We start from the raw sequence: 14973 nt of genomic DNA on the forward strand, positions 1-14973 counted from the left end.
ATCTGCATTGGGCAAGGTGATGACGCTGGAACTTTTGTTTGGTGCCGTTCCAATGAGATTTATGCAGACGACTGTCTGAAGAAAACATGCAAATTTCCACAGTCAATTATGATATGGGGCTGCATGTCAGATAAAGGCACTGGGGAGATGGCTGTCATTAAATCTTCAATAAATGCACAGGTTTACATTGAAATTTTGGACACTTTTCTTATCCCATCTATTGAAATGATGTTTGGGGATGATGAAATCATTTATCAAGATGATAATGCATCTTGCCATAGAGCAAAAACTGTGAAAAAATTCCTTGAAGACACATAAGGTCAATGTCATGGCCTGCAAACAGTCCGGATCTCAATCCAATTGAAAATCTGTGGTGGAAGTTAAAGAAAATGGTCCATGACAAGGCTCCAACCTGCAAAGATGATTTGGCAACAGCAATCAGAGAAGGCTGGAGCCAGATTGATGAAGAGTACTGTTTATCACTCATTAAGTCAATGCCTCAGAGACTGCAAGCAGTTATAAAAGCCAGAGGTGGTGCAACAAAGTACTAGTGATGTGTTATTTTGTTTGTTTGTTTTTCATGATTCCATAATTTTTTCCTCAGAGTTGAGTGATTCCATAATTTATTCCCTGTGCGTGTTCTATAAATCTAACTGTTACTGGCCACCACAATTATTTTTCTTGATTTCTTTTAGTGTTTCTTAAAGCCAGAGAAAGTTGGCATTTGAAATGCCTTTAGTTTTTGGCCATGTCTGTGATCTGATTTTTTTCTACAACAATAAACAACTGAAGGAACATCCTCAGGGACTGAGGACAGAGGACACCAGGGAGGCTGTGCAGTCATGTGACTGCAGGATCAAAGAATAAATAAGGTACTTTTTTTGTTTTGTTTCTAGTAAAAGCAAACTCAGAGGGTGATTTGAGTGCCCTATATTACTCCTGCCGGTAAAACGCTGGATTCAAAAATACTTTAAGGTAATAAGAATTTTAGTATACCTGTAGATACCATATATAAGTAAAGGCGGGATGGGTGGGAGCAACTCACCGTGAATAAATCATATATACCGTAACTCAATTTTGCAAGGTGCTTTTGTTTATTTGAGGGAATTGAACAACTATGTCCTGGTTAAGTTATACAGGATGGTTTTTTTAATCAACAATATGATCTTATTGTGTTTTCTAGCAAAGACTGCCTATTGTTTTCAACAAGTTTTGGTTAACAGTACCTTATACACCACAGAAAAGTCCATATGCTTGCAAAACTGAGTTATGTAAGTTTTTGGTTTTGAACCTGGTAATTTGATTAGTTTTTTTAGGTTCAAATGCATATCAAAGTCTGCAAAGACTTTAATTTGGGCGGTATTGTTATTCGGGACATTTGGAAGAACAGTAATGCCCCGTACACACGAGCAGATTTTCCGTCGGAAAAATCTTGTATGGTTTTTCCGACAGAATTCCGCTCAAGCTTGGCTTGCATACACACGGTCACACAAGTTCGCTGAACTTTTGACCGCCAAGAACGTGTTGACGTACAACACTACGACAAGCCGAGAAAATGAAGTTCATTGTTTCCGAGCATGTGTCGAAATGTTTCCCAGCATGCGTAGGAATTTTGAGCGTCGGAATTGGTACAGACGATCGGAATTTCCGATCTAAACTTTTTCCAACCGAAAAAATTGAGAACCTGCTCTCAATCTTTTGCTGGCGGGAATTCAGCCAGCAAAAGTCCGATTGAGCATACACGGTCGCATTTTCCAACCAAAAGCTCTCATCCTTTGCTGGCTGAATTTCCGATTGTGTGTACGCGGCATAACTCTTCAGTGAATGCTACAATTTTATTGTGGATTCGGAAGCCTGGACTATCAGTCATCTCTTATTTTTTTTCTAAAAATAGTTCCAGCATCAGTACAAAGATAAGGAATGAAATAGATCACTAACTGGTTCCATTTCCAATAGGGAAGGTGTCCTATTGTTGGTCATTGACCTTAATTCTGGCCTGTGATATAGTATAGAGGGCTAAGATTCTGTTGCACGTAAGGGGCACCAGACATCGAAAAAATCACATTCATATAGTCCCATACCTTTCTTATTGGAATGCCTTAGCATCTGGGACAAGGGTTTTTACTGCCCCGTAGCTCCAGTTTAAAGCTTTAGTTACAATATGGCGGGCCTCTCGGCCAGGGGCGAATCCAACTTAGTGTAAATTGACCCAAGAAGGAAGCAGTGGGGTAAAAGGCAGTTTATCATGATCTATGTATAATTTGACATGTTCATTTAGTAGTGACATAGGCCTGTATTGCATTGTGTGATGCCTTTCCCTTTTGGTATTACTGCTATGCAGGCTTCTGGTGGAGGTAAATCAATGTTTTGCCAAGAGTTAGAGGGTTATAATATATTTGGGTGCAAGTATCCAACTAAAATGATTCTAATACTGAAGGAGAGGCCATCAGAACTTTTTTCCTGACTTCAATTGTTTGATAGCAGTAATGCCGTGTATACACGGTCGGAATTTCCGACAGAAAGAGTCCGATGTAAGCTTTCCATCATATATTCAGACTGTGTGTATGCCCCATCTCACTTTTTCCGTCGAAAATTCAGACGGACTTAGATAGAGAACATGTTCTATATCTTTCAGACGGAAAAAATTACGGAAAAAACGCTCGTCTGTATGCTGTTCCGACGCAACAAAAACTACGCATGCTCTGAAGCAAGTACGAGAAGGAAGCTATTGGCTGCTGGCTATTGAACCGTGTTCTGGATGGTCGGAATTTGGTGTGACCATGTGTATGCAAGACAGCTTGAGCAGAATTCTGTCGGAACTCCGTCGGAAAAACCTTCAGAGTTTATTCAGATGGGAAAACCGGTCGTGTGTACAGGGCATTAGAAGTAGTTCTGGTAAAAGGGTCCTCTAGTGCTGGAATAAGGGCTGAGGGCCATGTTTTATGAAATTGTCTATGATGTTCAGCTGGAGGATGCATGTTCAGGTTGTAACATTTCTGATAATATGCCTGTAATTTCTTTGCTATCTCATCATTTCTGCTCTATTTTTGTGCCATCTACCCCATGAATAGGTTTGACTGTCAAAAAAGATTGTTTGGCTTCCTCCAAGGATCTGGCTGTAAAACGACCCTTTTTGTTGCCCTGCACGTAGAAGAGTTTATGGTTAAAGCGCTTGCTACCCCAACACTTCATATTCCTTATATGTGTCTGCTGTACCATGTGATTGTATGAGAAAGTATACTGTTCTCTTTGTATTGCTTCCTTTATGTGAAATCCCTGGTGTTCCTGCTAGTCCCCTTGCTTTCCTATTATAAACTGACCACACTAAGCAGCAGAACACATCGTGTTCAGTTCTCTAGCTATGCTCGGAAATCAATGTACTCTCCTCCAATGATTGAACTTGTCCTGACACACAACCACTGCACAGTCGTTCACTGGGAAGCCTAATGTGCTGCTGCTTCTCTTCCCCTCAGCTTTTATGCCGTTGAGAACAGAGGGAATGTGATCACTTGTAAAAAAAAAAAAAAAAGGGAAAAAAGGTATTTATTCCCTGGGAGAATTTTCCCATAAGGTATTTTATAATGTGTTTTTCCTATATCTATACAAAATTTAATTTAAATTAAATTTTTTTTTTTTTTGATTGTCTCTTTTGGGTCAGGAGGGTCCTCACTTTTGTTTTAGTGAGCTTTTCTTCAATTGTGTGTTGAGATGGATCAGTTCACCTCTTATACTTCTGTGGTCCCCCCACGCTGTGAGAAAGGATACTGACTCATTGTGTTCACACTACACATGTGAGGTTTTGCCAGGACTGTTACAGCGTGAGTAATAATTCTAGCTCTAGTCTTTACCTATAAACATTTTAAAAGCGTTTGGAGATTAAGTATTGTAGTTTGTCGCCACTTTACAAGCGTGTGCAATTTTAAAGCGTGACTTGTTGGCTATCTATTTACTCAGCGTAACAATTTTTTTTATTTTACCAAAAAAATTGGTTGTGTTGTGGTTTTTTTTTTTGCATTAAAATTCATTAAAGTGTATTTTTATTAAAAAATTGCGCTTGAAAATCGCTGTGCAAATGCCGTGTGCCACAAAAAGTTGCAACAACCACCATTTTATTCTCTGGGGCCTCTGCTAGAAAAATATATAAATAATGTTTGGGAGTTCTAAGTAATTTTCTAGCAAATAAAAGATTTTTACTTGTAAACAAAAAGTGTCAGAAAAGCCCTGCCCTTCAACTGGTAAATGTAAAAACAAGATGCGCCCATATTAAAAATTCCACAACATCCATTTTAGTTCAAGCAAGACTTAACATTTATTTTAGTGGCGTATGTACTGTATATATTAGGTATTTATACAATGTAGAGTTGTCATTGGTGATTGAGTGTTATACACTCCTTCCTGTGTGTAACACATAATCCTATAGCTATGTTGGGTACATTCACTTCTCTCAGGGCTTTTCTGTAGTGTGTTAAACAATCCTGCTTGCTACATCCATATCAATTAACAGTAACACATGTAAAACCATGCAGTGTGAATGTAGCCTTTGGAGAAAATGAAGGCAGGAAATAAATTACAACTGTTTGACACAGTAACACCAAATCATACAGGAATCTAGTTCCAGCTCATCGGCATTAATGTAGTTTGTTGCACACACACAGCAGATCGTATTTACTCTTATGCGATGCGGGGGAAAAAAAAAAAAGTATTGATTATGGCAAAATATTTAGCAGCAAAGTGATTAATGTCATTATTTTTGCACACTTCCCTGGAATTTAGCCTATTCACCAGCATTTGTATACAGAAATATAGCATATTAAGGATTGGATAACACTGTGCACTGTGTGTTTGAAAGACCACAAGATTCTGTCTTAGGTTTCTTCTTTCTCTCTCGTCTCCCCTTTCGTTCCTGCCTGTTTTTCCTTTGGGGTTTCCTGGTGGAAGGTCTAGATACTGGTGGAGGTGATGTTATGTTATCTTTCAGTTCTTCCTTTTTGTAAGTAGGGGTTATTGACGTAGGTGTTTTAGCATCACTGTTTTTGATGGGCTCATCATTGAGGACATCATTGAATGCATCCTGCTTAGATTCTACATCCAAGATGTCAAGTGGCTGGTTCTCGGGCACAGCCTTCTCATCCTTTACAGTGTTCTCACGCAATATGTGTTTGGCTGGAGAGTCAACGTTCTCCTTTTTAGACTGATTTTTTCTTTTACCTTTGAGGCCCTTTCCCTTTTTATTTTTCCTTTCTTTCTTTCTTTTATCTGTCTTCTTTCCACTGATGGTGTCATCCACTTTGGACTGGTCGGGTGAGGTGCCTGGACTTATTGTCATCATGATCTTCAGCAGGTCTTCAGCAGCTTTCATGACTTGCCCCAGAGTTGGTGGCTCGGGTGACGGGTCTACTGATGGTGGTTTAGTGGAATCCATTTCTTCCTTTGTTAGAGTTGGTTTGTCAATGAGATTTCCTCCATAATCATACAGGCCTGAGTCCTTTGGAACAGCCACTGTTATATTGACATACTTCTCACACCTGAAAATAGTCATACATATAGATGATTTGCCTTATAATCTTTTAAAACATTTGTAATAAACTGAACTTTGATTACATTTTTTACAGTTATAATTTTAACTACATTTATAAATGAAATATTTTACTCCTACTTGCATCATTCAGATTGTTGTGATATAAACATTGGGGGTTATTTAAAAAAGGCAAATCCACTTTGCACTGCAAGTGCACTTGCTCTAAATCTAAGGGGTAGATCTGAAATGAGTGGAAGCGCTTCTGGTTTTATCATACAATCATGTGCAAGCTAAAATGCTGTTTTTTATTTTCCTTGCATGTCCCCCTCGGATCTACAGCGACGTTACTTCCAAGCGCACTTTCAAGTGCACTTGCAGTGCAAAGTGGATTTTCCTTTAGTAAATAACCCCCAAAGTGTTGTAATGTCTTCCCCCGATTTGGTGAAAAGAGAAGTATAGGCAGAGTAAAAAGGAGAGTAAAAAACTGTTATATAGTAATTCAAAAATCCAATTAAAAAAAATGTTTTTTTTACCTTAACGCATTCCCCGAATTAAGGTAAGAATAAAAACGCCATACTAAGTGTTGTCTCCACCCCCCCACTGTCAACACTTACCTGACTCCTTTCACTTCCTGGGCTCACAGGGGCAATGAGAGCAGTGGGAGCTATATGTTTATGTGGAGCTCAAGTTGTTAATACCTCCAGTCTGTACTGCTGAACCTGGATGAGTCAAAACGCTTGGGGGATGTGACGTATCACAATTGCACTTATATAGACACTTTACCAACACGGGGTTTGTGGACTACATGATAATTATCTATGAACTTAAAAAAGAGTTAATCATTTTAAGTATTTATCTCTACTTATATTTGTGGATGTACTGATATATTTGGATAAGAAGGATCATTGATTTATACACGTGGATGTGTAAAATATTAATTAGTTTAATAAATTGTGGATTTTATTGCACTTTTATATCTTGGAGCACTTCAGTATTAACTAGTTGCATAAAATTGTGGCTCTCTTTAGTACACTTTATTGTAGCACAATTGCACTTTATATTTTGGAGCGCTTTTTATTTATTAGCACTATTCGTTTCTAATCATACGGTACCATGTGCTACAGCTTGCATTTGGGCGGGCAGAGCAGCACATTCATTTTGCCCATTTGGGTGAGTGACTCATCAGGTTTATGAGTACAGAAGTTCCAGATGGAATCTGTGAAGTCAGTGGTTGCCTCCCTCTGACAGGGGGATTTTCCTGACATCTGTGGATATCAAGAATGATTATCTGCATATTCCTGTCTTCCCGTCAAGGGTTCCTGCAGTGTGCATTGGACGTCCTTCATTTTCAGTTTGTGGCCCTGCCGTTTGGCCTGTCAACTATTCCCAACTGAGTATTCATCAAGGTGCTAGCCCCGATCTTGGGGCCCCTATGTATTCTGGGTGTTCCCAGGGCTGCTGTTAAACCACCCATCCCACTGGGTTGCAGCGACACTGACTTTACCTCCCTGCCCTCTGAAAATGAAAAAAAAAAAGTCCCACTTCCTGGGCCACTCTTTTGATCCGATGGGGCCCAGGGAAATTTAATTTAAGCCCTGGAAAACAAGTGTGTGTGTGTGTGTGTTGTCTAGTAAAATCCATTCTTTCATTTAGGAAGATATGAAAAATAAAGTTGCCCTAGGCCCCCCTGTTTAGATGATGAGGTTGATGAAGTCTGGGCCCAATACAAAAGGACCAGTTGTACTGCCTTATCGGCGGACCTGTGTGTGCCTGTCATAGGGTACTTGAGCGTTTTGCTTCTGAAGGAGCAGTCTGCTCCAGTTCTGAAATCAATGTGACTTGAACAGTGCAAACTGTAGACAAATGTGTATGGGTCCTGAATGAATTGGCCTTAATTGCAATTTAATTGTCATTTTCCCATCCTGTCTAAGGTCCGTATTCCAGACATGGAAAATTGTCAGCTAGATTTTCTCAGCCATCGACAACTGACTCCGGGGAGTGGGCTCCCCACTCAGAGGTGTTTGAGGAACTCGGCCGACAGTGGATCTGGATCTTCCGCCATTCAGGTTCAGTGCGAATTTGGTCAGTTTCTCATCCAGAACGAGGAATCCTCCAGTATTCGTTGTGCATGCTCTGGTGATGCCATGGAACCAGTTCTCACTAATTTATGCCTTCCTGCCATTACAGCTTCTACCTCATCTACTTTGTAGAATGCAGGTGGAAGGCCCTTCTGGTGATTCTGATTGCACCAGCCTGGCTCAGGAGAACATGGTATTCTGGCTTTGTAAACTTATCAATGGACGAACCATAAACCCTTTTCGGATCAACCTAACCTCCTGTCACAGGGTCCGATCTTCCATCCAAGGCCCCAAGAGACAGAAGAGTGAGTCTCTGATTAAGTCATTCCTACCCTCTTGAAGGCTAGGAAGATTTACCACAGAACTTGGAAGTCTTATTGTGCCTGGTGTGAGGCTTGGGGACTTCTTCCTTGTAAGTTTGTTGTGGCTGCATCCTGGCATTTCGCCAATCTGGAGTCTATCAGGGATTGGCTTTGGGTTTGATAAAGGGTCAGATTTCGGCCTTGGCAGTCCTTTTTCAGAGACCAATTGTTTTGCATTTTTTGGCATGTTCCTTTGTGGAAGGAGTTGTGCGTTTTGTTCTACCAGTTAAGACTCAGTTGATTTGGTGGAATATACTGTGAGTTGTGGTGGGGACCCCTGACGGTAGGACAGTGCAGCTTTTTCCACACAAGCCTGTAAATGGCAGCACAACGTCCCACAGCTTACAAGACAGCAATATTCCAGTGTTTTCTAATGCAACGGTTCTGAAAGTCAGTTTGTGCATCATGTATACAGTATAAGCTGCCTACATTCCCACATGCAATTCTGATTTCTGCTTATAATACCATCTCAGCTAAATCCTCATACACGCGCTTTGATTTTGGAACGAGAGAACGTCCAATTTTTGTGGCATGCTAGTCTCATGTCGAAAGTGAAGAGGTGACGTAACATGTTGAATAGTTTTGTATGTATTCTTTCACATCTGAGCATGCGTAGTCTTGCTCTTACATTTTTTTTCGTACAAAAACCATACTAATGAAACAAAAATCAGACATTGAGTTCACATCCAACAAAAATCTTATAGTCTGCACATGTAGCTTTTGCTTGATGAAAAAGTGAATCCGGCTGTTGAAAGCACCGTACTATGGTACGATTTGCGGACGATCGGTCGTCGTAACACAATTGATGTCTGAAAATCAAAGCGTGTGTACAGGCCTAAGTGTGTCCTGAAAGCAATTCATTGCTGCCAATGAGAGTTATCAAAGACTGTGCTTTAACGTGTAACTAAATGCAAAACTTTTTTTTTTTAAGTCTTGAAGTGGAGAGGGATTAGAACACTAGACTGCATCTTCACTGGCCTCACGATTCCATTATGATTATCCTGTCAACGAATCGACTCAGCAATGCATCATGATATACGGCCCATGGTTTTCATCAAAAACCCATCAGTGCAGCCTGATCAGTGCCGCCTACCAGTGCCCATCAAGGCAGCCTCATCAGTGCTCAGATCACGCATGGAGCTTGGATTTGAATATCGCTGTCAACAAGTCCAAGTCCAACAAGTTGGCCGCTGTCAACAAGTCCCGCCTCCTAGGCCAGCTCCTATTATACACGTCACACTGATTCAATCTCCCGGCATTGGATCAGTGTGCCGTCTATCATAGGAACCGGGACTTTGTTACACCGGCCACTGGGCATTTCAGAATCAAGTAACAGTGGGAGATCCCCGCTCTGTGTGATCAGCGCTGGATATACACAGATAAGAGGTCTCTGACAGGGGCTGATGATGTAATTGATGCAATCGCGATTCAGCCACACTGCATCGATGCAGAATAGTTTAAAGCTGAATCGCGATGCTTCGGTTAGACTATTATTTTCAACACCCCTATAGAACACCTGTCAGGTTTTTATTGCTGTCTGTGCTCTCGTTAGGGAGATTCACTCTCTTTAACATTATCAAGGAAAATAAAAGAAAATACCAAATTTTGGGTTGTCCCGGGAGCAGGAATAGTAGGGATATTTTCCAATGGAGATACTAGTTGTGATGACAACTATGAATTTCCTTACTTTATCACTTCCTGCTTTGGCTATGGGGCAGAAAATGAAGGGAGATTTGCATAATGGGACAAATCAAAATTTTACAGGGGTCATAACCCTCCCTTACTCTATCCAAAATGAAAAAAATGTGTTGCCTTTAGTTCTAACTAAAATACACCCTCCTAAACAGGTACAATGCTGAAGAGTCACAGGAATAATTAGGGCTTGTTCACACCATATGTGCATAAGAAATGATTTTAAAAATTGTGCAGATTAAAAGGATTTGATGCACTTAATCTAGAGAGACAGTTTACTATTACAAAGTCAGAAGTGAGAATCACACAACTTCATTTAGGGCCAGGTCACATTATTGTGGATCAGGAACATGCACAAAATTGCATGTTCCCAACCTGCAGGCAAACGCGCTGCTCGTAATCAGCAAGTTAATCTGGCAGGCTGATTGTACCCAGATTGATCGATCAACTTGGTATATTCAGCCTGCCCATATTGGTTTGAATCTCGGCTGGTTCCTGCTGAACGGCTGCGATTCAAACTGTCTATAGCCGGCCTTCATCTCATCACTCTACCTCTACAAAATGCTACTCAAGATCTGCAAATTCTCTACAATCAACATCTTCCACACGCAGCCTAAAACCAATTAAAGCCCATGCAGATGCTGAAGCTTCTAAGATTTAGGGAGCCTTTGCTTGAAGGAAAGCAGAGATGAAAACAGAAACTGCACACAAGATAGCAATGATGAAAGCAGAAGCCATAGAAGCAGCACGCAAGAGAGCTGAGATGGAAGAAGCTGCATGCAAGAAAGCAGAGGTGGAAGCTTTAAAGAAACAATGCGAACACGCCAGCCACAACCATGGCAAGGTTAAAAGTTTTAGAGCAAGCTGCTAGCGAACACACAGTCAGACTTTTCGTCTACAAAAGTCCAACGGACCAAAGCCGGCGGACAATCCGATCATGTGTGGGCTTCCCCGGACTTTCGACGGACTTTTCCAACCACAAATCTGACGGACTTTAGATTTGGAACATGCTTCAAATCTTTACTTCGTAACTCCGCCGGACCCAGAAATCTGCTCGTCTGTATGCTAGTCCGACGGACAAAAACCCACGCTAGGGCAGCTATTGGCTACTGGCTATCAACTTCCTTATTTTAGTCCGGTGTACGTCATCACGTACGAATCCGTCAGACTTTTGTGTGATCGTATGTAGGCAAGTCCGTTCGTTAGAAAGTCTGCCGCAAGTCCGCCGCAAGTCCGCTAAAAGTCCGCCAAAAGTCCGTCAAAAGTCTGTCGGACAGGTTGTTGGACTTTTGTAGCCAAAAAGTCCGACCGTGTGTACGCGGCATTAACAATAGCAGACACTTTGTTGCATCATATTCCTCACATGGTCACCCATAACTTTAGCTCACAGTCAGAGCAGCTGTATCCTTCAACCAAGGTCAGTACACTGCTCCTACCACCCCTCAAGATAATCTGCCTACTTTTCCTTCAGTAAACCAGACAATCTAATGTTGCAAGAGCTTAGTGACCTCGCCAAAGCTGATACTCACCTACCTACCTGTAGTCCGTTTCTTCGATACTGCTCATCGGGTTAACCCAATATTGTCCAAATTACCTCATAGTATACAGGAAAAATGTACATCATTTGGAACAAAGAAGAAAGAAAATAAAGTTTCCCTTTCTGCCCTTTGCCTGCTTCTGCAAGTTCATCAGGAAAATTGCAGGTTCTAAAATTGATCCAAGGTTCTCCTATGGGGAATTCAACCCTTTCAGTCCACCTTCTCCAAGTCCTGAAAGCTCACACATTTCACATATACGTAGACCGCAGTGGTCTGGTGTCTGTGAAAAGGACTGATATTTTACCTGCACCTACTTCAGTCCCTGAAAAGACTAAATTCAAGAAAATCGAGAACCCAAATCACCAATGTCCCATACATAACTAACCATACCTGCTTAGGAAATTGGCTTCAGAAAGAATTCCCTGCAAAAATGCAAAAAGCTTTTTTAGAACTTTGGGGTTTGCTTTAAATGCTGTGGTTCCTACTACTACTATGCTAAAAACATGGAAAAGCAGCCCCTCCTCTGCAAACGTCACTTGCACAGTGACAGATCGCCGTTCTTCCAGAGTGGAGTGTATGCTCCCCACCTCCTCCTCTGTATAGAAAAACAAAACATCACAGCAGGAGGAGGGGGCAGGTTCAGTGTGCTCCACTCTGCACTGTGGGTGGGTGACAAAGGCAGCCAGACCGGCGAGGAGAGATGGCGGCTGCCAATCACAGTGTTGCCCGTGGCGTGCCGGAACCTAGACACCCCGCACGCGCCATGGGCAATCTGGGACTCAACCCTGATTCGCCAGGACAAGGGCCAATTTCCAGGACGGTCCTGGCGAATCAGGGAAGGTTGGGAGGTATGTACTAGTCTTGTATTAGCTCCTCTGAATGGCAGTGTTGAAATAGCATTGCCCATTTTCATCAAGTGCATACAGATTCCAACCAACAGAGACTGAGATCCCTAATCCTGCAGCTGCTTCACACCCCTCTCACTTGGGTGGTATAGCTGACCACATACCAGTTCTTGACAGAAATGCTGACATTCTCCTGCTCCTCGGCAGAAACATCCCAAGGGTAGACTTGGCTCGTCCACAAATCAATGGGCCACATGATGCACCATGCCCTCTTCCAAGCTTGTAAAGTGATAATAGTATATTGGAAAATCGACAGAACCACCATTACTGGCAAAATGGATAAAATGGATAAAATAAATGGTAGAGACGCTTAGATTAGACTGCTAAATTTACCAACATAGAGGGTGTCTGATAAATTTAAGAAGCTCTAGGCTCAGTGGCTGGATACCCCCAGGCTAAGCCCTATTGACTTGGTCACAGATAAACTCCTTCCCTGAGCAATAGGTTTCTCCTATTGCTATTTCTCCTATTGCTGCATAATTCAATACCTACCATGGATAGGTTGTTTTTGCTAAACTTTGAATATGTTGATTTACTTGGACAGTTCTAATATGCTACAGGTGCCGACCTGATTCAACTGCAGCTTGTATATTCTAAAGCAGTAGTTGCTAACCAATGGTCCGTGGAAAGTTTTGGTGGCCCCAGGGGTTCTGCTGCAAATCATCATTATGGTGGATGTATAGTGTCCAATGTTGTTTCCAGTGTTGTTCTCAATGCCATCTCTGTAGTTCCAACTACTGTGAACTTAGAGGGAGGCGCTGGGAGTAGTACAGAGAGTGGGAGGTGAAGAAGGATGGGACTTCCAATGGCAGCGCTGATCACAGACTGTGGGAGGGAGCACAGAGCTTGAGCATAAGGAGGTGAGATCCAATGATGATTCTGTGCAAGGCAGCAGTGTGATGGCAACTGTGAGTGGGTGAGTGGGTGAGTGCCAGAGCATTGTATGTATAAGGCAGCAGTGTGATTCAGGGAGGGGGAGAGAGCTGGAGCACTGTGTATAAGGCATGTAGAACTCATGTTAGTGGTCCGCGGGATTCAGAATTGTGAGTTCAGTGGTCTGTGAGGTCCGAAAGGTTGGCGACCAGTGTTCTAAAGTGTATTGTCTCCTGACTACTCTGGAAACTGTTTCACTTTACTAATAATACATTTTTCTAATTCATGGGTAAAGTTGTTACTGAGTAGTGGCTTAAAAGTCTCAAAAGATTGATCTCCCTTTCAGCTATCTGCAAACGTCCCAAAACAATTCAGATACTTCAGGCTGCCTCAGGACAAAACTCTGATCTTTGTTGTTGGGCCTATTGTCATGGTTCTGATTGTTTAGTTGTTGCCAACCCTTCTCATTCTTTGCATTGGTGTCCCAGGGTGTTTTAATAGTCAGCCTTTGTCCTGTATTGTACAATCAACATAAAAGGAATTTTGGCTAACTGTACCTGTAAAGCCCATATCTTGAAGTACAGTACATGACCTTTCCCTTCTATTCCTGTGTTTCTCTGTACTGCTTACTACAAAACTGAGGACTCACAGAGTGGGATAGGGTTATAGGGTGTATGTTCAGGGGGCATGTCCTTAAAAGTTTGCCAGTGTCCAATCACCTAAAAGTACCAGCCTATAACAGGGAGTCTATGATTATTCAGCCTGTGTCCTGTACTGTACTCAAGGATTTGAAATTTACAATCAAAATAACTTTTTTTTTTTTTTTTACAGTCCTTAGATGTGATAGTTTTTCTATTTTTATCTGCTGATCCTTCCAGCATATCCAATTCCTGTCCTAGGGTGGCCTACCCTGCTGTATCATTGGGGGAGCAGCATTTTTTATCTAGGACAGGAAGTGTATTAGGACTGCAGAACACCTCTCCTTCCCATCCTCATAATAGGTGGTGTTCTGTAGTTCATTGGTGAAGTGGGCAGTGCTGATAGTGTTTTTAGTGCTGCATCTCTCAGTGCAGCAGGGATCGTTAGGAGACACTGGTCGGATGACAGAGCAGGGATCTCCGGCTGTGACAGATCTTGTATATGAAACACTGATTGCCTTACAATCCTGCCTCCTGGACCTGCGTTGGAACAGTGTGCTATCTATCACAAAGCCAGTTCAGGAGGCAGAACTTTATGGCGATTGGTGTTTCATATACAAGATCTGTCACAGCTGGAGATCTCCGCTCTGTCACCCGGCCGGCCGGTGTCTCCTTAACGATCTCTGCTATTCATGTGGACACTGATGAGGCTGTGCATGTGGACAATAAAGAGGCTGTACATGTGGACAATAATGAGGCTATACATGTGGACACTGATGAGGCTGTACATGTGGACACTGATGAGGCTGTACATGCGGACAATAATGAGGCTGTACATGTGGACACTGATGAGGCTGTACATGTTGACAGTGCTGAGGCTGTACATGTGGACAATCATGAGGCTGTACATGTGGACAATCATGAGGCTGTACGTGTGGACACTGATGATGCAATATGCTTGTCTCCTGTTGTGGCTGGAGGGGGAGAGCACAAACATGCTTTCCATGTATGAGGCTGTAACCTACCTATCCTGCTGTGTGTTACAGAGTAGTGTGGCTGACTGCAGAATGAGGGGTTGTGATTTATGTTGAAGTGTTCACATTTAACATGTAGAGGCCTAGTTTACCCTCCCACATTCACTGCATTTCTCAAAGTTTGATTATACTGTAGAGAGAGGAGAGGATATAATGTAATCCCTCTTCTAAGGCTTCATGTACACGGGACATTTTTTAACCTCTCCTGAACGCGTTTATGTGCCGAGTTTGCGTCTAGAAGCAAACGTTTTTCTTTTTTTCTTTAAATGAAAAACATCTGTAAATGAAACGCTGCTAAACATGAGTTACTGTGTTTAGCAGCGTTTACAGGCTGT

General features: G+C 42.0%; 1 protein-coding gene across 2 annotated transcripts in view; it reads right to left on the reverse strand.

Annotated features, from left to right (window-relative positions):
- Positions 1-4284: 4284 nt before the first annotated feature.
- The window catches only part of PROCA1 (protein interacting with cyclin A1), a 29729-nt gene continuing 19040 nt past the window's right edge, over positions 4285-14973 (reverse strand). For both annotated transcript variants that reach the window (XM_073616779.1, XM_073616780.1), the window contains exon 4: positions 4285-5525. In XM_073616779.1, coding sequence (XP_073472880.1) covers positions 4811-5525 — 715 coding nt within the window. In that variant the 3' untranslated portion in view covers positions 4285-4810. The remainder of the gene's footprint in view (positions 5526-14973) is intronic.

Source organism: Aquarana catesbeiana, linkage group LG02 (assembly GCF_042186555.1).
Source record: "Aquarana catesbeiana isolate 2022-GZ linkage group LG02, ASM4218655v1, whole genome shotgun sequence".
NCBI classification, from domain to species: Eukaryota; Metazoa; Chordata; class Amphibia; order Anura; family Ranidae; genus Aquarana; species Aquarana catesbeiana.